We start from the raw sequence: 26,814 nt of genomic DNA on the forward strand, positions 1-26,814 counted from the left end.
GAAGGAGGGGAAATAATGAGATGGTTGCGTGGTTTGCTGTTTTGTAAGCTGGTATATTGATGGTATTATATTTTAGTTCTCGTTATCATATTGCAATCATAACAAAACTTAGACTCCAAGGTTAACACTTATTGTTCAACCGATTTTATCTAATTTATTTATCAGTTTGTTACTTTATAATTTAGTGCGTGTGTGAATCACACAGATATGGAGAATTCACAGGTAGGAAGTAGTAACTTAAGTATATCATTGTGACTATACTAATTGTTTTATTAATATTAAAACAAAAGAGAGAAGAGCAGTAGAAAAATTATATCATTTATAAAATGTAAATATTTTGAAGACAGTATTACTGTTTTGAAAGGTTAGGTTTTTTTTATGTAAACACACAGAATTAATTAGAAAATTTCGTGCTTCCCAATGTGCGAGGAGTTAAAAAATAAACTGATGACAAAATTGAATATTGTCAGCAGAATTTTCTTTCATAAAATTATTAATTAACGAATATACAAACTAACACAAAAACGAGCTGCATTGACCTTGGTATTTTTATCTAATAATAATGTTACTAATCTATGAAGTCTTTTCAATACCCATTGAACTTAATGTCATAAAAAAAAGATAAAATCTATTATTTTGTTCATAAAATTTATTTTTATTGCGAAATTTATTTACAATAAACAAAGTACTAGTTCCATAACACTATGAAATATTGAATACCTATTAACCATTCATGTTTTATCTTAGTAAAGTAAAGTAGAAAGTAAACAGTAACAAAACACTATATATCAACTCTACAACTTGGAACTTAAAATGATCTACCATTAAGCAAATGATTTTTCGGTGAATGCTACTGAAACTCGTGCTATCAATTCTGGCAACACTATTTATGACATTAAAATTTTATGATAAAATCGAATATATTATACAACAAACATCCTTTTTCCTATAATAGTTTACTGAAGTTGGAAATATTTATACATAGATATATGTTCAAAATAGAGTGTTCTCAACTCTCAAAAATTTATCTCCCTAAATCCCCAATAGAAAACTCCTAAAAAATCATCACAATCACCTCTAAAAGTTTTTTATTAATATATAAAATGAATAAATATGTTTAAATTGTTTATAATTGTGTTAGATAATATGCTGGAATGAGCAACGCATTTTATTCAACTCTGCACTCTTATAATATGCTGGAATGAGCATTGCATTTTATTCAACTCTGCACTCTTAGTAACAAGTAATCGCAATAGAGTTACTAATGCAGTATGTATAAAAATGAATATGATTCGCTTGATTAGATTATCCCATGGCCTACACCTTCATTTTGCTTTATTTGAAATAAAAAATTAATATAGTTACAAAAATCCCCCATCCTACATTTTCCCCCTAAATTTCGGGGAAAACCCCTAAGTTGAGAACTCTGTCAGATTATCATTCATAATTATCTATAGTACCGCTTCTCTTTAAGTGTCACGACAATGCAATGTTACCAAAAATCTAGTTTTCCATAAATTTCTCAAAAATCACTTCATTCAAATATTTCTTAAAAAACCATAGTTAATAGAATTTAGCATGAACATGCTTACTAGTATACAGTTTTAGAAAATTGACCTGCTTTTTTTAAGTACCTATAATTGAATTTATATGAAAGTTTTCAATTTTATTGTTAATATTCATCTTAAACTTAAAGCTAATTACCATATTCGAATTTCCTAATTAAACTTCAGATTTAATAATGAATATGCATTAAAATAACAGATAGAAAATCCTATAGATATCTAGAGATTAAGCTTTTAAATTGATATGGCAACGTCGCTTTACCAACTTTTATTTCTTAATATTTGGAGGGAATCTGGAATGAAGTAAAGGAGTAGTAAAGCTTTTTGTTTTGTGGTAATATAGGTTAGAAGTTAGAAACTATAGGTATACATCTCAATGTTAATTAATATAAAAACATTTTTCGTGTTAGAATGTCGTTATCTATTATATTTTAATTTCGATTGCTTTATCTATTGATTATTTAAACTCTGCATCATTTGTTTTCCTTCATAATAAGTGATTTGGTGATAGTGGGAATCACGAAAAAATGGATATTTCGATGGTGAGTGTTCAAATTATTTATTTATGTGCTATTTATACCCTTTTTTCACCAAATTTCATTTTTGTGATTTTAAATCTTGTCATATTAATCGTACAAGATGTATACGATATTTATAACGTATTAAATTAATTTCAAAACCTTTTTTTTTCTGTTATTGCCTATGTGAAAAACTTTGTTTTTTTTATACCTTTAAGCTGCTATTGTGCTATTTAGTTTTTTATTCCATACGTAAGAATGTATCCCATTTTCAATTTTTTTCATGGTGTGAGGATAACCTCATAATTGTTAAGGTGGTTCATCTATTCAATACTTTTGAGCCTAATAATAACTACGAAATATTGAAATTTTAAAATTATCGAATCGGGAAAAGTGAGTAATTTTATATATTCAGGCAAAAACGTGTAGGCACTGCTCAAAAGGGATTTTATAAGCATTGTTTTGAAGCATATTCCATTATGTAAATAAACTTGTATTCATTGAGCCAATGCGTGCACATCCATAAAGGTTCAATATTTATTAATTGATATTTGTTATATAAATTTAGTATATATGGAATAGTAAGAAGTAGGAAAAAATATTTAATTATTGATATTTAAAAATACTAATGAATCATTGTACTGTATACAAAACTCCTGATGATAAATAATATGATAAAAATTAATAAAATATGTGTTCACTTGAAAATGCATTTATCTATATATACACAGCAAAATTATATAAATCTATCAGTAATTCATAATAATAGACATCCTTAAAGCATGTAATTTATTTATATATGACAATAATTTGTTAACTGGGCTAAGCTCATTATCAAAAACAAATCTGTAACAATATTTATAAAAATCATTATAAGATAATTTTTAGAATTTGTTAAACTATAAAAAGCCCATTTTACCACAGTCACAAATGTCAAAGTAACACTTATACGAGTGTTGACTGAAAAACACCGACTTTAAACTCGAAGATATCAGTACTTTTAATATAAGTTTGACAATTTTTAGAATCTACGTTAAGAGATTCTCCCTAAAATTTCAACCATTTTGGACGCTTAGTTTCTGTTTGACATTGAGTATCGAGTCATTAAATATCAACCATAAAATAACCACCAAACATTTGTGTTGTTTGGTAGACACTATCAAACTTTATAATGCATACTGTTTCATGGCACGAAATGAACTGACACAGGCAAAGGTGTTGGGACCATACATAATCCGACCCTATTGCGGTCAAGTAAAAATATAAGGGTAGCGTCCATTCTATCATGGTAGGGGTAGTCTTGCTCTTGCTCGAATTCTCCTTTTAGATTATTCCAGAAATGTTTTTTCGTAATAAGGTCAGGACATAAATTGCTAGAATCTCGATATACAGGGTTTGTCCGGAAAGTAATAGGACTGAGTCGATTTAAAAAAAATTATTGAGCCAATCGTTACAATTCTTTAAAAACTTTCAAAATAGGCTCCTTCTGCGTCGATGCAGCGCTGCCAGCGCGATTTCCAAGCATTGAAGGCGTCACGGAAGGCATTCTCCGGAATAGCCTTGAGAGCCGCGGTGCATGCTGCTTCGATCCCCTCTGTCGTCTCGAAATGCTTGCCTTTCATCGGCCTTTTCAGGTGAGGAAACAAAAAAAAGTCAGGGGCGGCCACATCTGGGCTGTAGGGCGGCTGCGGAAGCGTTGGAATGCCGGCCTTAGTCAGGTAACTGTTCACAAGAAAGGCGGTGTGAGCCGGGGCGTTGTCGTGGTGCAACTTCCAGTCTGCTGCGATGTCTTGTCGGACCCGATTGACCCTTCGTTTGAGCCTCTTGAGCACTTCGACACAGTCGACGGTCTGTGTTCAAAACTTTGCGCACACGAGTCACATTGTCGGTGTTTGTCGAAGTCGAAAGTCTTCCAGCACGGTCTTCATCGGCGACCTTTTCCCGGCCCTCCAAAAAGGCCTGGTGCCACCGAAACACACCACTTCTTGCTAAAGCAACATCTGGGTAAGCCTGCTTGATCATATCAAACGTCTCTGTCGCAGATTTACCGAGTTTCACACAGAATTTAATCGTGTACCTCTGCTCTAACCAACGCTGCATTTTCGGCTTGCACAACTCACAGAAATACGTTGCGCGAAAATCCTTGTCCTGACCCTTCAGGTGCTCGGACACAACTGACCAGCCGCTCGTTTGTTAGCTAGGAACGCCCTCTACCGAATCCAGTCGGTGCGCGCACGCTCTGAAGTACAATCGCGGCGGAAGAAAATCAGTCCTATTACTTTCCGGACAAACCCTGTATATTTATTAGGCGTTAAACTTCTTCTTTCGTGAACATGGTCGCCACTACGAATCATCACAGGATCGGTTCCTATAGAAATTGCAGCCCAGGTCATGTAGGAACCACCTCCATAAGCACTCCGCTCTTCAAAGCAGATATCTGCAAATTGCTTTCTTGGTCTTCAGTACACTTTTCTTCTTCGGTAGCTAGAATAAAGGTTTATTCTGGTCTCATCTGAGAACAGTACAGATCTCCAATATTTCAACATCAAATTCAGATGATTCTGTGCAAAACGCAGGCGTAATTGCTGATAAACTAAAATCCGTTTTGGACCAATGGCAGGTGTTTTAGGAATCAGGTTATTTGCCTGCATTCTTCGTTTTAATGTCCACTGACTAATAGTTACTCCTCGAATGACATGGAGAAAATTCTGGAAGGACATTTATATAAAACGCAATTGTATTAAATATCATAAACACTTTATCAGCAATTATTTTATTATAAATAAAAATGATTGTAAACAACTTAATGGACAACAATTTAATCAAGTCTCTAAGCGACATATGGAATCGCTTAAGTAAGACGTTGGTCCCGTCAGGGAACGGTCAGTTTACAATAAATCTTAACTCATACAATAGTAACTAGCTATTCTTCAGTCATATTAATACAAGACAGAAATTAGGTAATCCGAGACGATACGTTATTGAAGCATAAAATAAGAGACATATAATATTGTATAACTTAATATACGGTTAACAGATCTAAAATGGTTTCCATCAGGAGTGGCGAGATAATTCCTTCTGTCTGTTCCAGATCGCTTATTGAACGATTCACAGTCCTCAGAATTTTCTTAAAATCGTTGTGCGAGTCATATCCGATTGTCTAGTAATATTTCGCTCACCAAGTCCATTTTCGATGAAAGCAATAACATTAAACTAACACACTTGAACACTATTGAGAGTATGAAAAACTAATATATACAAATATTTGTTGCAGTCGCAATTATTTTAATATATGACAAATTTGTTGTTTTCGTTACAAACACCACATAAACACGTTTCATTTATTTTCCCATTGCTACGCATGTAAACGATAAGCTCTGCTGATAAATTTATACTCACATTAGGTTCATTACAATCCATCAAAAAACCGTCCTTGGTACGGTGACGATTCTACGCAATAGAGGTTACGTGTTACAAGTATGCGCAGTTTAGATAAAGTGTCTCGAACGAGAGAGAAAATGAAAATTACATATATGGGTTACCGTTGTACGAACGATTCTGTTTTGCATTCCAACGGACTTATTGTGAACCGTTTCCGGGACGGCCTTTTCGATACTTGATTGATTGATAGAGTTAAGTGATCTAAAACAGCCCTTATCACAGCGGCGCATCATTATCAATAAGTTATTTATTACTATGAACTCTAACTTCATTAAATAAGTTCATCATCACTATAAATTGTCTATATTTCATATTTCTGTGAGTTTTATAGATTGTCAACTTTAACCCCATTAAGGTATCATCTTCAATCATTCATTATTTAATTATTATTTATAAGATAAGAACCAATATTTAAAAAAACTTGTAAACTAATACATTGCTCATTTAATTTAATATTTGTCTTGTACGCCAGTCAGATTAGTGTAACCAATTGTAACTTTAAATCATTATTAAATCCTCAGTTTGCTAAATAAATTGTTTTTAAAAAGCAAGTTGGTGAATTGAGTTATTTAATTGGCGCAGTCTCAGTAGGATCCCAGTAGTAAAAAAATTACAAGAAGAAATTATAGTGATTCCAGCTGAAAAAATAATAGTTTTTACCATCTGCAAATTAAACAATCTGTTTTTTATCAAAAAACCAAGTGTAATCGAGTTATCTACCCGTCCATTGGAAATTGATAGAAAATTATACGAAAAAGAAAAGAAATCCGACCAAGAATACGTCCTGAATATACCAATAGTATATTTACCTGAAGAAACTAACGGAACAATACCAAACCTACAAGTGCAAAGAATCAGTTTTGAAGAAATAAAAAGTGCTCAAGTAGCTTTCAACAATATTAAATTTATTATATATATAATATTTATTACTATGAACTCTAACTTCATTAATTAAGTTAATCATCACTATAAATTGTCTGTATTTCATATTTCATCCTTGATAAAGGAAATGGCAATTCATCGGTTTCTGGCTACCGTGGAGAGTTGTGAGCGAACAGGGTCGGCTCAAGAACGAGAATTTTTCACGATCTAGTTTAACATATTTAATTCAAATGTTTAAGTTCCATTTATTTCTTTTTTTCAGAATTGTCCTTTATGTCATATTGAAAGTGATGAAAATCATTTATTTTCGCGAAGACATCGTTTTAATTACTTGCTACAAAAATGGAACTGTATGAGGTAAGTCTCTTCTTAAATACCCATGTATATTTTTATTATAAAATGTTTTAATATCCTAAATGTTCCTTTTCAATATCTGCAAGTGAAACTATATATGTACACTAGTCCAAACACGCTCCTTCTAACACATCTTATCCGACGGGGTCAGTCTTCTCTCCTTTCTACTTCAATGGGTATTCTCTTCTTTCTTCAGGCCCCCCACATACTTCTATTTAGAATTTCTCGTTGGATGTGTTTTTAGCTCTCCCTAGAAGTGAAAAATTCTTAGCCGACGAACTTAAAGAGTGTATCTATCCACTTCCTAAATCTTTTCTAAGATATTGTATTTCTTCATTCTTGCACTGCTGGTCGTGAATCATTTGTTTCCATGGTGTCAGCTTCCTAAATTAGATGCTAAGGCAGATCCTGATCTCTCACAAACTTCTTCACGTAGTGCCCTTCTTGATTTTTTAGTCTGTGTTTCGAAAGAATTGCTAATGTACCAAGGGGCGTTTTTACTGCTTAGCTCCAACTGATCTTCTGCTGAACTTGTAGTTTCTTGCGATTACCCTCAGTTGTGCATTCCCACGTTGAAGATGCAAGTAAAGATACGAATGTCCTGGATGAGGTTTTCAATTCCAGCTTGAATAGTTTTCCGATTAGTTCTATTCGCTATCCTTGACTTATCCACGAAAAATAAAATTTTTGTATTAGTACTGTATTTATTTACATTCTTTTATTCATGGAGTGAATTAATAAACACTATTTCTTACGTTCTTAATTTATTTAAAAATTTTACACTACACTAACTTCACTTATCACTATCACTTAACTAAAATAATTCTTCGATTACTTTGCTAATTTGTTCTGTTCACTACGACTTCTAGAAAATAAAAAAATAAATAGTGCTTTCTAGAAATTATTCATAAGAAACAATGTAAATAAACCGCCTGCTATAATAAAAACTTATATAAAACAAATACAAACGGATTTAATGTATTTCAATCGTAAATCCAACGTTGCCGCCTACGCCGAATTTTAAAATTCCGTAAAATCCAGACAGGGGCTCAAGGACGGATACGCGCTCGTAACAGTACTAAATGAAATAATATGGTTCATTCACCACTGGTAAATGATTCAAACTCAAAGTACTAAATAATGTTTTTATTTTTAATGCATTCATCATTTATGATATAGACAAACAATGCCATTATGTAAGAATATAATTATATCAAATTGAATATTTACCTGTTTTTTTCTACATTTTTTTTTGCTTTCAGGACAAGTTTAGTAAAAAATCGTCATGGTATAGATATATCCGTAACATGTGAAGACATTGCTCTAAAACATAATCAAAAACATGGAAAACATTACTACCAGGTAAACTTAATCTTACTTTTTGTAGGTATTGAATTGTAAACTTGTAGTGTAACTGTATTGATGAAAAAAAAAACATGGGAAACTGCAACCAATAAAAAAAGTTTACTTCAAGAAAAATCTGGCAACTTTACGAAAACTGGATTCAATCAATATGACCGTTAGGTGACAAACAGATCGTTGTTTTTTGTCATGAGAAAGTGTTAATCATACGAAATTTGTATGACAAAAGTCTTGAATAGTGTATAGTCATCATGTTTCAAAAAATCGGTACTCAAAATTTTATTTTGCTTTTTATACATTACCCAAACTTCAAAAAAAAATTCAAAGATGGCTCAAAAACTATCACGTGAGCTAGTGCTAGAGTATATAGATAGAAATACTAGAAAGTGAATTATTCTTAGAAGAAACATGATTTCATTCTTTTGGCCAAATAGCTATCAAAGCACTAATCTCTCATGTCATCGACTTGAAGTTTCATATAGGTCTCTTTAGACTGGGTTCCTAATCATAAAAAAATCAAAAGAAACGCTACGAACGCTTTTTGTTAGGCAAGAGTATTTCTCTGATATAGTAAAATACTTCTAGAAGAGAGAGAAATCAGAAAATTGTGGTCTTTTGGTATTACTAGATCCAAAAGTAATTAGATCTCAGTGAAACCAAGTTCCATCACCTCACTAGATTCTTTATAGGATAATGCCACGCCAGGAAGCACCTGAATGGAAATTATGGATGGAGGAAGAAGAAATTTCAGTTCACTCTAGTCCTTCATTGTATAGGCTATGCTTGCTTGATCTATCCGAATAAAAATGGTGTATTATTTGCATGTATATCCTAATAAATCTACAATTGTATAAAAGAAGTTTAGCAAGAACAGAATTAAATTTTATGTTTGCCTTATACTTAATAAGTTTATTAGATTCAGCATATATGTCCTATTGGTATTTATTACAGCATAATATGATTTCTTCATTATTTTTTATTAAAATCATCCTTGTGAAACAGAAGTACAGGTGTGAATTGTTAACTCATTCTTATTGCATTTAGATACTTGTATAGTATTTGTGAATTCAATTGTATAACTACGAAATATCAAATATATCTAAGGCTCAATCACCAAAATACTTTGTAAAGTAATGTAGAACTATGGAGTTCAATGTTCAATGAAAATATATACTGGTTAATGAATTTCATGTATTGTATCTTTAAAGTCAATTGTAGTACAGTGAAATATCAAATTCAATGTCCTAACATGGTAAATAAGTACTAAATCAGATGAAACTGATCAAATCTTTTCAATAAATATCTTTTATAGTATTTTTAAAGTCAATGGAGAGCTATGAAGTTCATGTTTCTATGAAAATATATACTAAATACAATAATACAGGTCAAAATAAATGCACTAATTTGCTGTTTAATAAATTTTACTTATAGTATCTTTAGAGTCAATTGTAGAACTACGAAATATCGAATTCAATGTACTAACATGGTAAATGAGTACTAAATCAGATGAAACAGATCAAATCTTTCACCAAATATCTTTGATAGTATTTTTAAAGTCATTGATGAACTGTAAAATTCAATGTACCGAGAAAAAATAGTTAACTGATATCCAATACTGAGTATAAGGCATAGTATCTTTAGAATAAATCATATTAGAACAAATTTTCATAAAAATATGAATGAAACATTTGAAAAATAACATGAACAATCTGTCTTACGTTGTGGATACCTTGAATCATCCAAATATTCTTTAAACTTTTAAACCTATGTAAAATCACTTGATACATATTTTTGTATTGTTTCAAACACAAGTCTAAAAATCTACACCCATAATTTTTCCATTTTCCAATGCAGATTTTCAGTTAAATAGAAAAATTTCCAAAACCCTCCCACAAAAATTTTTACCTCTTGATATTTACTTGATATTTTTGTTATGTAAGCCATTATTTTATCATATTTATTTTGTTTATATTTTAGATTACTCCTAAGGCTTTATTCGAACGTGGAAATACCCTAGAATTCAAATGTACGATTAGTAATAGAACACAAAATAATATGATTTATTTAACAAATAACAATATTTTACATAATTACAGTATGTTTTCCATTAAAGATAAAATATTAAACAATGGTTCCGTGATTCAATTGATGCCAAGTAAGTATTTGATTATTTATATAAAAAAATGAACATACCATTTAGTATTGCCATTTTAAAATGCAATAAACAAGCACAGGGAAGTTCCAGAATGTCATTCTGATTCTTACTAATATTATATATATATATGTGAATGTAAGTTTGTTTGTAACGCTTTAACGCGAAAACTTTAACCGATCATCATAAAACTTTGTACACATATTCTTGAAGGTATTAGAAATAACAAAAAATTCGTTTTCCAAAAAAAAATTATGTTTTACGAAATATAAAACAACTTTTTGTCAAAAATCTCAAAATCCCCAACTCCATCTAGCATTCCACTAAGTTCCAACCCTGAGTACTGTAATACCGGTCCACTGTATTACCAAAGGTCACATCAATATCTGGCTCTGAAGTTTCTTAGTGTTTAACACTTCGGTAGAATGCGGATAGATATTTCGTTTTCTGTGCAACAACATCTGCACCCCTCATTATCTACTGAATATAGTCAGGTGTTTGTTGAGCCGACATTGCTCTGATAGTTTTACTCCTATCTACCTTCTTTTCCAATGATTATTCTATTGGTCTGCAGCTGATACCACAGAAGGGTTCAGGTACCATGAAGGGCTTATCTGCCCCCTATTTAGCGAGCTGGTCTCCAGTTTGCGATAGTTCCTCTCCAAATTGAACTGAACACATTTTTCAATTGTATATATTTCTGCTTAAAAAATATTTGGTGAGCTGCAGAAGCTTTCAGAGTGTTTGGTTCTGGGCCCGTACACTTCTATTCCAGCTGTTTTAGAGATAAGCTTAGGAAAATTGTTTGCAACAACTATTATAGGATTATTCAAAAGAGTACAGACATTATTTCAAGCGTTTCAACACCTGTTTTCAGACTCTAAACATAATATGATAGTAATTTTCGCCCAAGGAAATACAATTATGTCCGGAAGATATAGTATACCTGTGTGTTTCTCATTTCAAACGTCTGATAAACATGTGTTCCATATAGCAAGATCAATTGTAAGTATTTGATTTTTGACTTCATGTAAATACTTCATTATCTGTTAAATATGCGTCTATCTCAATACTTGATTATTAATTATGTATTTAAGAATATATCTGTCGAGGAAGATTTAGACGAGATACCTGAAATATATAAAAGTCCTTTTACGGGAAACTCTTGGGAGCATGGCGTAGGACTACACCCGCCCACTTGTTATATGTAAGTAGATGAAATTTAAAATAAGTGCATAATGTAATTTCCTAAGTTTTAACTTATACTGATAGATTTTATTTTATGAAACTTCCCCCAAAACTATCAAATAAGAGTAGTAACATTTAAAATTGATCTTTCAAACTAATTTTTACCAATTTAATTAAAAAAACATTTGAAAAATAATTACTTGGTATGTTTTAAATATCAGTGACATTTTTTTTAGACCTTACTGCAATAATTATACCATACCTTTGGAAAAAAGAAAAATATTATCATACGGATTAGAGGAACATCCATTATTGTGTGGAGGCGATATAAAAATATTGGAAGAAACATTGTAAGTAATTAATTTTGTTCAATAATATCCATATGAAAATTGTAGTATTAATTTCACTTTGCATCTGCATCTAATTTTCATGCTAACTCTCAATTATCGATATTTTAATATAAATTTCGATAGATTATATCCAATTTTTTCCATTATTCAGAATATTTGAAATCAAAGTATTAACTAACTGAAAAAACATCTTTTCAAACTAAAAGTAAATGCTACATCGCAATTGAAAATGCTCTAAATTTCAGTTGAAATGCTTTCAAATACTTGTAGCCGCCCTAAAATCTTGTTAAAGTGAATAATTGCAAAGGTATTTCGAATTTTTTTAGCTCATTTGAGAATAAAAAGTATTTTTTTACATAATACGAAGCATCGGTTTGTGTAACATGCTTTTAATTATAAAGTTTATAATAAAAGTTTCCTTTTACACAGTGAGCCGTTTAGTACAAGATAGGTGGACAAAAGTCAAATCAAAGAATTGATTAATCGATGATTTTATAGTAATATAACCTCTTTATAGACGATTATAGTTATAATTTTTTTTCAAACTTCGAGAGCAATGGGTTATAACCGGTTTAAATGTAGTGAAAAAGTAATTCGTGTTCTGCAAACAACTTAGTTGCCATTTGGTATTAGTTCATATAACATCTAAACAGATTGGAAGTGAAGGATATTTCTTTTGTTGTGATGGATTTTACTTTAAAGGGTAAGGAGTCTTTTTATTTTATTTAATATTTAATTCCAATAAGAGCCATTATCTGTTATAATAGGGTTTGAAGAATGGAATGGAATTGAATTGAATTGAATCGTCTATTGTATTTTATTATACAAAAATTTTCCTTAACGCATGTGATTGATGATTCCCAGAAGTATTGCAATTGAAAATTTCAAGTTATTCTGCCAAATTTTCTTAAAATTGGGCTGCAGCCAGTTACATGATGGACCGTTTTTTGAACGACAATAAAAATTGGTTAGAAGACACAGATATTGAATTTAAAATCAGCATGCATCAGCCCTGCGTTTCCTCATCATTTGGAGGAAATATTCCCCAAGGTCGGCCCAAAAAGAACTTTGAGGATTCATCTTTTAAAACTAAAAAACGTGGGTTGAAGACTTAGTGCGTTCGAGAAGTGACAGCAAATTGACCGCAGCTGCTGAAATAGCAAATCGTTTGTCCGGTCATAGAAACATTGCTATAGTGATTAGAAAAAGTTCTGAATCTTCTGAACAAAAGAAATCAGCTCATGTTATTTATGGGGGCAGGCAGTTGACCAGTGATGAAGCATTGGCTTATTATGTAGACGCTAAGTGCACCAGGCACTCTTACAAACTGACACGTAAATGGTCACTGAAGGCGGGGCATCAAGTACGACGAATGATGTAAAACAAGGAAGATAAAAATGAACAAAGAGATAATGCAAACCGTTCTCTGCGCGAAAAGAATGAGCCACCGACTTGGCCAGAAGATGAAAATGAACGACAAAGAATTACAGTGGACGAAGGAGGCCAAATACCAGAGTATAGTATTGGACCCAAGCACCATACAAAGAAAGTGTCGCGTATTTCCACAAATACAGATTTGCTGAATATGCTCTTGATAACATCCGATCCTGTAATTAACTCACTTAGACAAGTTCCTAAAAATAGAACCGAGAATTTACCAGTGGAAATTTTAAATTTGTACCGCCTTCAATACCAACTTATCAGGTAGCAAATGATGTTCAATCCAGTGATGATGAAGATCACTTAGCATCTGAACCGTCTGATGTTCAAATTGATAAAGAATCATCTGACGATAGTTACTAGACTAAAAATCTATAATCTAAATTATAATTAGTACAAAGTATGTAAATATATAAGTGTATATAAAAATAGTATAGTAATAAATTTTATTTAGAAATAGTATAGTATTTAGTATAGAAATTGTGGTTTTTGAAAGCTCTGGATTCATATAAATAACATAGAAATAGAATAAATAGTAAAAATAGTGTGATGTAAAAAAAAGTGTAAATTTTTATACATAGAGTTAATAGTGTTTTTCCTTATAACAATAGGTATCAATTAAATACATTATTTTTCAATATAGGTATTCCCCAAGTTTCTGAATAATCAATTAATGCATAACTGTTCAAGAAAACAACAAAAAATCATTTATCGTAAACAAAATAATCAAGCCTTAGAATAAAATGTTTTTGTCCACCTAGCTTGTACTAGGCGACATCAAAAGCTTTTGATGGAATCACATTGAAAGTCATTGAAAACGTGAAGCCTATTTATAATATAATGTAAACTCAGTTTGTGTATCAGGCTTGTTAGTAAAATACTTGAAATCTATACATTCCCACTTAGGGGTTGTTCTAACAATATAGAAGTGTAACATATTTAACATATTTACAAATAACACTGTACAAGCATAGTTATAGAGCTGTGAAATAAATATACTAAACCTATGCGTATAAAAAAAGTAGAGAACGCTCATAAGTGAGCTTATAGGCGCTTGCAAGTGAAGCCTGTAGGTAGTGCAGTAGGTGGTATCAGCGTTTCCCTCCTATCCAAGACAGATTCGTACTCATCAAAATGTAAAATCGTAATAGATTTATTGTGAATAAAAATATTTATTAATGAAACATTTTGTGTCCATGTGGTAATGATCCTACAACTTTTTCTACATTCTGATTAGGGTTTGATTTTATTGCTTATTATTTAGAATTGTTTTTTAATAAATTCAGGAAGCAGATGTCGCCAGGACATATTACTAAAAAGAACTATAATCATTTTTGGCACAATGTTCTTTGGTTAGAAGAAATTGGACAAACAATAGGTCTTCAACGCTATAATATGGAAGAGGTAAACATACCTATGCCATTTTTTATGTAATTATTAACATCATGGACTCACTTTAAAAAAAATCGTGGTTAGATAATGTTTTTTTCAAAATCAAACTGATGTTGGTCTTCAGAGACTGTTTTTTTTTCCAAAAGCATACCGAAATTTGTTTTTAGAGACTGTCTTTAACAAACATAAACCTAAATTTATGTTTAAAGATTATCTTTTTTAATAAGTAACTATCATTGGTCTTCAGAGACTGTTTTTTTTCCAAAAATAAACCGAAATATGTGATTAAATATTATCTTTATTAATAAATACCTCTCATTGGTCTTAAGAGACTGTTTTTTTTTGTTTTTTTTTAAACAAACCGTAATTTGCTTTTAAACACTGTTTTTCTCCAAAAACAAACAGAAATTTGTTTTTACAGACTGTTTTTTCCATAACAAACCCAACATTGTTTTTAGAGTTTGCCATTTCCAAAAATAAATTGACATTATGTTTAAAGAACTATCATTTGTATTTAGACATGGTTTTTTTCAAAAATAAATCGACCTTCGTCTTCAGAGACCATTTTTTTCGAAAACAAACCGAAATTTGTCTTTAAAGGTTGTCTTTTTTAAAATATACCAACATTTTTTTTTGAAACTGTCTTTTTAAATAACCTTAATGTTTTTTGTGCTCCCCTATTACACTTTTACTGTAATTACACTATTATAGTAGATACTAAAAAAATCAATAGCAATTTTGACCAATTAATACCTTTTAGAGTCAGACTAACAATATTTTTCTTGGTTCAGTCGATTTAATTTGAAATTAGCAGGAACAGAATTTCTATTCAAAGGTGCTCGAGTAAATACAACTACGTTTCGGCTCCTTGAACTTTATATTATAGATCCAGACGAACTTTAACTACTTAATATATATTTTTAATAGGTGGCTTTAAATTTATTAGAGGATGATAGATTGGAACTGGTGGTGCCCGGTTTGGTAGAAAAGAGACCTTCTGTTATTGTTGGAGATTTTGTTGATATACGTATACACAATGATCTACATAGAGGCTATCAAGGTATTATAAGAAAAGTAAACGATAAGTCTGTGGAAATTGACGACGTTAATCGTGAGTAAGTTTCGTTTTCCTAATAAAACAGCTGAAAAAAGTACCAAAAAATACCACATAATATACACTAGATACAAACCTATAACAAATGATTATTTTTCCACTTTTTCATTAGCATTTCTCAATTGTTAGATATTTTTGTATACATATTCTTGTACATAAATTTTAAGTCTCTTAATTTATAATATATGTATTTAAAAAACTTATTTATGTAATTTTTACTAAATAATTTCAGATTAATTATGATAATTGAGCAAAATGGCCGTTTATCAAATGATTTTGATATCAGATTCGTCTTGAGCAGGTTGTCATTTGAAAGGCAACATTCGGGAGTGGATCAAGTAACCATTAAAAAATTACTTCCATATATTTTCCCTCCACCTAATCCGGAAGTACGACGAAGAACTGCCTTACGAACAGTTGAAAACAAAGGGTAAGTACACAGTTTTTGTTCACTATTTCTGTATGTAATGTCCAAAAATTATTCTTATTTACTGCTTAAGATGTCTAATTGGAATATATTATTAGTATAGTATAAATTACATTTGCCAATATTTTTTATTATAGATTCTTCGATCAAAGTATAGTCAACAATGAAGAACAAAAAACCGCAGTTCGTAATATTCTTAATAGAACGTCTGGCCCATATCCTTACATAATATTCGGTCCTCCGGGTACGGGAAAAACCGTAACAGTTGTTGAAGCCATTTTGCAACTTAAAAAGAAAACCACACATAGTATTCTAGTTTGTGCTCCGTCTAATGCTGCCTGTGACATGCTGACTGAAAAATTGATTGTCCATTGTAAACAAAACGAGTTACTTAGGATAATGTCTTCCTCCGTTGATATGTAAGTATTATAAATGCATGGTTGGTCACCTGCTACTAATCCTGTTGAATAATATAAAACATTCTCCTCTTATTACTAGAGTACGATTAGATCTGACAAATTTGGAGATAAAAAGGGGCCATTGTGTTTGGGAAAAATTGTTCTTTCAAGAATTTTCAGCTTATAACAATTTAACCTACCTTACTATTCTCGATTACTCGATTCATGATCATAATTAATTGAAGATTTGAGATAGCTGGTGAATGGATAGAGGTATCAGTTGTTCAGTACAGAATAAATGATGAAATAAAAATTGAACCGTCACTTTTGCAAAAACAAACTGTCATTTATCTTTAGATACTTTTTATCTCGAAAACAGTTTTTTATTTGTTTTTATAGATTTAAATACAATTCGTTATTTGTCTTTAGATACTGTTTTTTGCAAAAACTAACTGTTATGTATCTTGAGAGACTTTTATTTCAAAAATAGTTTGTTGTTTGACTTTAGAGACTTTTTATTTCAAAAACAATTCAATATTTGTCTTTAGATACTGTCTTTTGTGAAATAAACCCTCATTTGTGTTCAAAGACTATCTTTTGCAAAAACACACTCTCAAACACAGTTTATTTTTCTTTTGAGACTTTCTATTTAAAAAATAATTATTAATTTATCTTTAGAGATTCTCTTTTTTAAAAAATCAAACATTTATGAATAAACCTTTTCAGATCTTCTGTTCATGAAGTAGTGCTGCCATATTCTAATTATAAGACAGATAAACAGTACCAATCTGTCAATTCAGCATATCTTCGAAATTACAGAATTATAGTTACAACATTAATTCTTATTGGAAAATATACTGGGTATTATCATCCAGACATAGTTTTTATTGATGAGGCGGCTCAAGCTTCTGAGCCCGAAGTATGTATTCCATTGGGTATGATGGAAAGTGGAAGCCAGATAGTCTTAGCCGGTGATCCAAAACAATTGGGACCACAGTTGGTTTCTAAAGTTTCCCAAAAATATGGGTTAGGTTCGTATAACTTTTTCATTTTTTTATTTTTAACGAACCATTTTAGTAACACATTTTAACACAAGTTTAAAAGTAAATTTCAGTTTCATCTAATGTCCAAACTTTTATCTTATCTTATTACATATTATATGCATTTTAATTATTAATTTTTTTATTTAACTTGTTTTGTTCTTTATTTCCAAAATGTTGTTCATGTGCATTTGTTTATTATTACTACTCATTATTTAAGGAGTAGAATTAGATTATGCTGCAATAAATCTTGATAAGTATTTGAAATTTTGTACTTTGATTTACTCATAATTTGAAAAGTGAAAAGTATATTGGACTATCTTCTAAATAATGAATTGTTCTGAAAAGGTTCTTACTGAAAAGGTTCTTAAGTAAGCTCTACTCTGTATTGTCGAAAAAACAAGAATTATTCAGTGATATTTTTGCTATATTCTGACCTGTATGGTCAGATTATAGTTTACCAAGAGAGTTTTTGCCTGTCTCAGTTCCTATAGGTTGTCCCAATAATTGGTTTTACTCCTATTTACCTTCTATTGCTGATACCACAGAAGCGGTCAGGTACCGTGAAGGGCAGACAGCCCCCGTTTTAGCGAGCTTATAAGCTATTTCATTTCTCTTCGCTCCAGTGTGTCCTGGAATCTATTGTAGGGTAACTTTTTTTTGTTACCTAGTTCGTTTAATTTTTATACGCAATCACAAACGAGTTTAGATTTTATGAAATTGGAGCTTAAAGCTCTAATGACTGCTTGGCTATCGGATAGGATGATGTTCTCCTGTTTGAGACAGCTCCTCTCAAGATTGAACTGGACACATTTTTCAATTATATGAATTTCTGCTTGAACAATGTTTGGTATGTTGCCCAGGCTCTCAGGGTATTTTGTTCTGGGCCCGTACACTCCTATTCTAGTTCTGCTGATTTAGATATGTTTGTATACCATTTAATGGCATCACTCTTCATTTCTTAAATGTTTTTTTATCCCATTTACTTCTACAGTTTAGTATTGAGGTAATTTCCTCTCAAAACTAAATTTTTTTGATGCATGTTCTAGAATTCTTCATTATTTAGGGACGGTTTTTGTTTGGTGGTTCCGTCTCTAAACATTCTAAGTGATGTTTTGTTGGCCACGCTTTCTAGTAATATGTGAAAAGGTATGAAATTTAGAATCACTTCGAGTGAGTTGCACATATGCAAGCCAGTCTTTGTACCATCGAGAGATTGTTACTCGTAGTATTCAAACTAGTTCTAATACCCTAAACTACTGCCCCTCAACTATGTAAAACAATCTAAAATATTTTGCTGCAAAGAATTCGAGCTAAACCAATCCTGTTCTTTATAATGTGAGTTTCCAAACCCAAATAGAAAAATCTTATCCTTCCTCGACATTACATCTTATAATCTTTGGTAAATATTATGTAAGGTAAAGCTCCATACACAATATGAATAAAGAGCAGAGCCGGATTTGCTCGAAGGCTTCGTATAATCAAAACATTTTATATTTTCAGGTATATCGTTGTTAGAAAGATTGATGGAAACTGATTTGTATAAAAATCGTAACCCGAACTTTATAACAATGTTGGTAAACAATTTCAGGAACCACAGCTCAATTTTGTATTTGCCAAATCGACATTTTTATTATGGGCTTCTAAAGGTAATAACTTTGAACAATGTCAATTATTGCATTTCCTCAATACACAAAGTTGAAATTATTTTAACGATTTTTTAGCCTCTTTCAAGTAGAGCTGAACACGATCCGATATCGAAAATATTCGTTTTTAAAAAAATAAAAGAAATGGGCCAAAAAAAATCCAATAAATCCAATAATAAAATTGATTTAGAAGGGAAAGCGGTGGAGTTTTGTAGTTTAATATCAAAAGAGTCTCGAGAAGGAAAGTCGCCGAGGTATATAAATTTATCATCAGAAACTGAAATTATGATCAGTCAATGTAAAAATATGTGTAAAAACTACACTAATTAATAGAGAAATGTGGTGTTCTTAAACAAAATTAATCAAATTCATAAGATTCTTCATCTTATTTTTCCTTTTGCCGTCTTTAGGGCGTCGAAAATGTATTTCATTATCTATTTACTCGTTTCCTCCATCTTTTCCTGTCCTATGCCATTATCATCAATTGATTTATTGTTTTGTTTGTTCCAAGGTGTCTTGTCCGTTTCTTTGCATTTTTTAGTATTTCATCCATTGTTATTATGAATAATAGTGGATTTGGACTTACGATCTTTGTACTTTCTCTCTTACCATCTTATAGAAGCTTTTTGTGATTGTTAATTTTCTTTGGTATTTCTAATTTGTTTAATATCTTCCATTTCTTTGGATTGAGTCATATCTAAGAACGTTAAATGTATTGTTTACCTTTTTTTCGTAACGTCTTTCAATTATATTTCTTCGTAAGAAAATATTATCCATTGTTTGTCTTCCGAATCCGAATGTTGCTTGTTCTTCTTCCAGAGTCTTGTCTATTTATTTTCTTAGTCTTCCTTATTATTATCCTAGTTAGGCATAGTTGTCGCAATTTGTTTGTTCTCCTTTATTGTCATTTATACTAGCAGATTTTCTTCCAACTCTGGTGGTTATTGTTTCTAACGTAGATATTTTACCGTTTATGGATCTATCTTTGCTGCGCGATTTTGATTTTTCGCATCGTCTCTTCGATTCCTTCATAGTTGGTTTCTTCACATTTGTATTTTCTATTTCTTCCTCTTCTGCTATGACGTTTCGTAATTATACAAGGCGAGTTATGAAACATTGAATTTGAACTTTTGAAACAAAATTCATTGTTTCAAAGGGACGACTTTGGTATGAATATGGAAAAATAAACTTTGCACATTCCGCGCAAAGGGGTTTTCTGATATGAGGACTCCAAAAAAACGTCAGTTTTTCGAAATTCGGGAAAATTAATGAAAATTCGATTTTCCAGAAAACCATATTTTCGATTCAAAAAATTTTTGGCATGCTTGTGTATATAAATTGGATTTTCGGGAAAACCTATATCCGAATCAAAAACTGATAGGATTTTCGAAATTTGCGGTGACGAGTACACGATATTTAATCATTTTTAAATACTTCCACTAATATACCCATATTTTCAATATTTTGGTACAAATATAGTATCTACTGTTTTGATTTGGGAAAGTTGTAATAAAAAAAAATCGAAAGAAGAACATTGATACTATCATAAAAAAATATATCCGTTGTATCGTAGTTATACAAGCCGGGTTATAAAGCTTTGAATTTGAACTATTGAGACAAAATTCAAAGTCGTGATCGTTTCTAACTTTTTTGGCCTCTTTACTTTGTTTATATACTCTTCTTTGTGTTGACCTTTGGATTGTGTATAATTTAAACAAATTCATAAGATTCTAATATCAATATTTAAATTAATACATAAATATGGAGTTTATTGATTCTTGTGGCCATTCAAATTGTTGTGAATTTTTATTGGTTAGATTAGGAATGACATATGCATGTATTACAATGAAATTGAATTTACTCATTGTGAATATTGATAACAAAATTTATTGTGCTGATTTTTCATTTATTTGTGCTGGTAATATTAGCAATACGGTTTTATTGTAGAATATCAATATTGTCACTTATTTTCAATTATTTTTTATTTATTATAAATTAATCGAGTAAAATAAATTTGTATATTTTCTGCAGTTATTTCAACGTAATAGAGCTCCAAATGGTGATTAAATACATTAAAGCTCTAACAGCGTTGAAATTTGAAGAAGAATGTGACAAAGTTGCCCTAAAGGACATCGGCGTAGTAACGCCCTATATTCGACAGGTAATCATTTTAATTTTCTAATTTTTTTAATACCAAAACGTTGATATTATCATTGAACTTATTATTTCTATTATAGAAAGATAGCACACTCAACGTTTCGTCATTTATTGATCATCTTGAATCCAATTACGTATATTACGCATTGATTATATCATATAGTTTGCAAGGGTGGTTTGCTTTTTATTCAAAAATTCAAATAATTCAGTTGGTTTATAAATTTAAAGTGTCAAATAACCATATATTTCTTGGTACACTCACATCAAAATTTTATAGAATCATTATCACTATAAAACTGTAACAAATTTTTGTCTGTACATCATTGTGATAAATTATAATACATTTTCCTATTCCCACTCTACTTGTTGGGCTCGAAATCGATCGGTATCAAAACAGGAACTGACATTTGTACGCAGAAGCGTACCAAGGCGGGTCCTCCATGGATATCACATTGTAACAGAAAGCTGGTGTACTGTGTGTATACCTGAGATGTAGGAATAGCGGAATTGTGTGGGGTATTATGAGGGTACGGTGTGGAGGAATGATGAATTGAGAGACGCCAGGCTATTTCCAAAATTGCTGAAACCAAAGTTGGAAAAAATAAGTTTAAGTTTAGCAAAGATAAAGTGACAGATATCAGGTTGGTAGCACTGTCGACCAAAGTCATTATTAATAGGCTTTGTTTTTTTTTGTTTTTGTGTCATTATAATTTTCTATGTGGGATTAGTCCTATGGGTGATTGTAAAAATCGTAATAAGTTCAAATTTTTCTTCTTTAGGAAGACATGCCAATTTTCGTTTTATGAGTAAACCATGTTTACTAGACTGTTTAAAGTGAAGTGATAACAGAAATATTGATATATTCTACAATTTCATATAGAATATATAAAAATGATTTTTTTATCCACTTATGCTGTTCAATCAGCAACAGAAGTGTACTAGAAGTGAAGTTCCAGGAAATTTCTATTTTATTCAAAAATTTAATAAATTATAAACACCCTAACACCGTGTTTTAAAAGTATCAAGTCCGTAATTTAATATTTTTTTCTGGGAGGAATTTGAACTGTTTTTACTAGAAAATATACTCGAATTCATTTCTAAGGGGATGACAACATAATATCCCGCCTGGTCCGGGGTAGGAAATATGATATAGTCAATTGATTATTGAAACTACATTTTGATGGTTACTTTCTATTGTAATAGGTCCACAAATTGAAAGTATTATTGAAAGAAAACAATCTAGAAGGGGTTGAAGTTGGAACGACAGAAACATTCCAAGGTCGCGAAAAAAGAATAATAATTATATCAACAGTTCGAGCCCAGAAGGATTTGTTGTTGTATGATAAACGTTATAAATTAGGATTCGTCAAAAATAAGCAGGTTCGTTGTATAAAAAATATTGAAATCATTTTATTTATCACTTCCCCAAGTTACTAAATGAATAAATTTTGTTTTATTCTCTAATTCCCTGTAGTAGAAGTAGACCAGATAATTTTTGAAATAAAAAAAATAACAGTAGAGTAAAACCCTTTGGAAAATGCCGAAACTACAAGTCCTATGAAAAAAAGTTAAATGGCGAAGTTGTATTTACAATTTTTTCACCTAACCTCAAAATTTAAATAGCCAAGTTTTTGATTTTATTTGATTTGAAATATTTATTTTTTCACCTTATTTTGACTTAATATCAAAAAAGCACCCTAATTTTCAATCGAAATATCTGAGTGCTTTTTGTTCGTTGAAATCTCTATTTCCTGTTGGTTTAAAAAATATACAAAAAATCTGTATGCTGCAACACAATGTTTCTGTACTTTATACAGCATGGGTAATTTTCTGAAATTTTAGTAGAGCTTCCTTATTCATAATAGTCACCGTTTTGATGTAAACAGTAGTTTTTAAGCCATTTTAACATGGAAATAATCGCCATACTTACATGAAATCAATTTTAGAAGCAAATAGTAGGAGTGATTTGCAATTTTTTATTTAATGTCCAATCATGCTTACCTCAACCAGATTCATTCACGATGAATCGCACTGAACAAGATTAAGTCTAACGAGGTCATCTTACTGGGAGAAAATTTTCAAAATAATAGATGTAAAAAGAAAATTTTTATTTTTCAGAGATTCAACGTTGCGATAACAAGGGCGATGAGCAAATTAATTGTAATAGGTTGTGCTCATGTATTAGCTACAGACGCTCATTGGCTTGATTATATAGAATATTGTGAAAATATTGGTGGATTCTGTGGAGCTCAATTCGCGAAAAGAGACGATGATACAATAAATACTATCACTAAGATGATGGAAAACATCGATTTGGATAGCCAGTTTAAAAAAAATACGGGCAATTCTAAAACATAATTTTTTACTGTACATCAACTGTTTTGACCCAATTTTTTATTATGTAAATCTACGGGGGTTTTCTGAAAGCTTACCGACCTAACAAAGAAACGAGATATTTTTTTTCTATAATCATTTTTTATTTTAAAACATAATGTACGTCTAATTAAAATGTCTTTTACACTGTGCGTTGTTCTTATAGAAAAACTTTTTTTTTCTTCTTAAAATGCAATCGCGACGAATATATTAGTGGCAGCTCGATACTCATTTTTTTTTTCATTTTCAGAAAAATTTTCACAAAAACTCATTTATACGATTGTCATATAGAAACTAAGCGTTTAATATGATTGAAATTGTATTGAGAATATCTCAACGCATACGCAAATATATTTCACAACTTATATTGATAAATTCAATTTAAGGTCGGAAACTTTTCAAACAACCCTCGAACTTATTTGTAATTTTATTTTTTATCACTATTTTCTATAAGTTGAATAAAAGTATTTTGACTATTTAATAATAATAATTTTTCACATTTCAAAATAACGGTAAGTTTGCAGACATGTTTATATTTTACGTTGTTACATTATATTTTTTTCCATTTGTTTGCTTATACCACTACTACTGTGGCCACTCAAATCAAAGTTGATTTTTGGCCTCGTCAACAAGTTGCCTCTATAATTCTCAATCCTTAGCCATGTCTACTTCTCCAATAAGTCTCCTCACATTTTCACACACACGGCTATTTCAGGATGTGCAAAATATCTAACTTTGTATCGTCGCTTAGTCCTGTTCTTCCAGATTTCGGAACACCACTCATCCACAATTATTTTGCTTACTGAGCGATCTTTCATTGTGTTTCGTTAAATTAAGCATATACTTTACGACTTCGAAGTCATATTTCTTTTCTCTTTCGGATAAGATAATAATAAATGTCAGATGAATTGTGTCCGACCAGGTTAAGAATCATAATGCGTCTGTCAGAGGGTTGGGAAATAATGAAATAAAATTCTTTCAACAAATAAATATATTTAATGTTATATTTATTCGGATATAATCGCAAAAAATCAAGTCAAAAAAAACTGAGACATAAAGTAAAAAATTAATAACATCACTGATTAGAAAAAAAATTAGATACTGAACCAAGATTTTTATTCTTAATACTAGACATAAAAAAATGTGAGATTATATCACAAAAAAATGTTAAATAAACTAAATATATTAACAATATCATTAATCAGCAATGCTAGCAAGTTTTCAGGGAGAAATAACTTAGTAAACACGTTTTATCTATAATGGTGTATCAGGACAATTAATGTAAATATTTTATAAAAAAAAAACAAAATAGATGTAACGGAATTTTTTTTTATAAAATTTGACGATATTTTCAAATCCAAATTTATATCGATTTTCCCAAGTTTTTCTACGAAGTTTGAAAATAAAAAAAAATTGAAAAATCTATTATGGATGATAAAATAAACTGTCGTGGCACCAAACAAAACTATTCCGTCATAAATTAATCAACATATTGTTATAAATGTAAAAAGTACTGAAAAAAAAAAGATTTGTGAAAACAATATTTTAATCTAATGAATAAAAATGGATTTTAATTAAGGATATATAACCTTAAATATTAAGAAACAATAATTTTGTCTAACTCAAAAACTTTTTTTTAAATAGTTAGATTAAAATTATTTTAGGCTTGAAAATATTTCAACTATTTTTTTACTATTAATGTTTTCCATTTATGCCATAATTAAACAGGTAATTATCTAGATTACGTTGCACCCCTCCGATCTGTATAGGGCGCGGAAAGCAAAACTTCATATAGTTTTTCAACTTTGAAGTTCCAAAAAAAGAAAAATATTTTATTTTAGTTTAGCTTCGTATATTTTCATTACTTAACGATGTAGAGAATTTAGTCTAGTTACATATGACTATCATTAGAAAATCTATCGATACTTGATTTTTTTTTATTCGTGTTTGACCATGAAAAAGATAAAATTCTATGAATTATTGCTGTTCATTCATTGATATTCTTAATAAAAATTTGTACACGATTCATCATTCTTAAATGTGATACTGTGAAAGATGAAGCTGTACGAATTTTTAGTTATCAATGTGACTGTGAGTGTTAGTATAGTGGTAATCTAAACAGTGTATTCAGTATGATAGAAGTGGAATTATTTGTTGTGAATGTCGTTCGATGATTTCACTAAATCGTGAAACGTGTGTAATTGTACTTATAAATATTTCAGTGCTAAGCGAAACCGGAAGAAAACAAAAGAGTGGTTCAAGTGGACAATAAGTGCATTAAATGGCACTTGGTTTGATCAATTTCGAATAAATATACAAACATCCAACATTGAAATCCAATCACTGTCTGATAGTTGGCGAGGCTATAATAATTTGTGTCGACAATGAAGGATGCATTTAACGGTTAATCACCGTTATAATTTCGTAGATCCAGAAACCAAAGCACACACTCAAAATATAGAGAGGCTCTGGAGAAATTTGCGTGATAATATCTCGCGTTATAGTAAATCTCGTCATCATTATAAACAATATATTGCTGATTTTTTATTTCAGAAACACTAACTATATTCAAAGAATTTATGAGGTTTTTATCAAATGTCTAGGATGTATCCTATTGAAATGGTCATTTAAATAATAAATAATAAACAACCCCCCTCGACTCCTTTTACCTATCTTAACTAGCGATTTTTATGAAACCGTAGACAATAATAATTGAATTTGATTAAATGATTACTTGAAAATTAATGGTTAAATAGAGTGGAAAGGGTTGGGGTGGAGAAAGATGTTAAAACTTTAGACAATTTTTTACAATGTCATTCTGTAACTCTTTTATTAAATTAATTTTAAATATTACAATCACTGAAAAATTATTACAATTATTTGATTATTAAAACGAAAAAAAAAGAACCCGAAGGGATGGTTTCCGTGCCCCATATATATATATATATATTTGTTTTCTCTATAAATACTAATATTTCAAAGAAATCGGAAGGGTGTAACCTAATCTAAATAATT

At 30.5% G+C, this 26,814-nt stretch overlaps 1 protein-coding gene across 3 annotated transcripts; it reads left to right on the forward strand.

Moving 5' to 3' along the window:
* Positions 1–24,280, forward strand: LOC130443265 (putative helicase mov-10-B.1). 3 transcript variants are annotated; one of them, XM_056777811.1, is made up of 17 exons: positions 1–222; positions 6,669–6,763; positions 8,023–8,122; positions 10,100–10,277; positions 11,152–11,279; positions 11,372–11,481; positions 11,699–11,812; positions 14,539–14,656; positions 15,572–15,759; positions 15,991–16,188; positions 16,323–16,604; positions 17,310–17,614; positions 19,127–19,272; positions 19,348–19,523; positions 21,301–21,430; positions 22,630–22,806; positions 23,545–24,280. In XM_056777811.1, the coding sequence occupies exons 1-17, from the start codon at positions 208–210 to the stop codon at positions 23,782–23,784; spliced, it is 2,700 nt and encodes an 899-aa protein (XP_056633789.1). In that variant the 5' UTR covers positions 1–207; the 3' UTR covers positions 23,785–24,280. The 3 variants fall into 3 exon arrangements, with proteins under 3 accessions (XP_056633789.1, XP_056633790.1, XP_056633791.1); XM_056777812.1 differs by lacking the exon at positions 1–222 and adding an exon at positions 1,854–2,107; XM_056777813.1 differs by lacking the exons at positions 1–222; positions 6,669–6,763 and adding an exon at positions 1,938–2,107.
* The last annotated feature ends 2,534 nt before the right edge of the window (positions 24,281–26,814 follow it).

This window comes from Diorhabda sublineata, chromosome 4 (assembly GCF_026230105.1).
Source record: "Diorhabda sublineata isolate icDioSubl1.1 chromosome 4, icDioSubl1.1, whole genome shotgun sequence".
NCBI lineage: Eukaryota > Metazoa > Arthropoda > Insecta > Coleoptera > Chrysomelidae > Diorhabda > Diorhabda sublineata.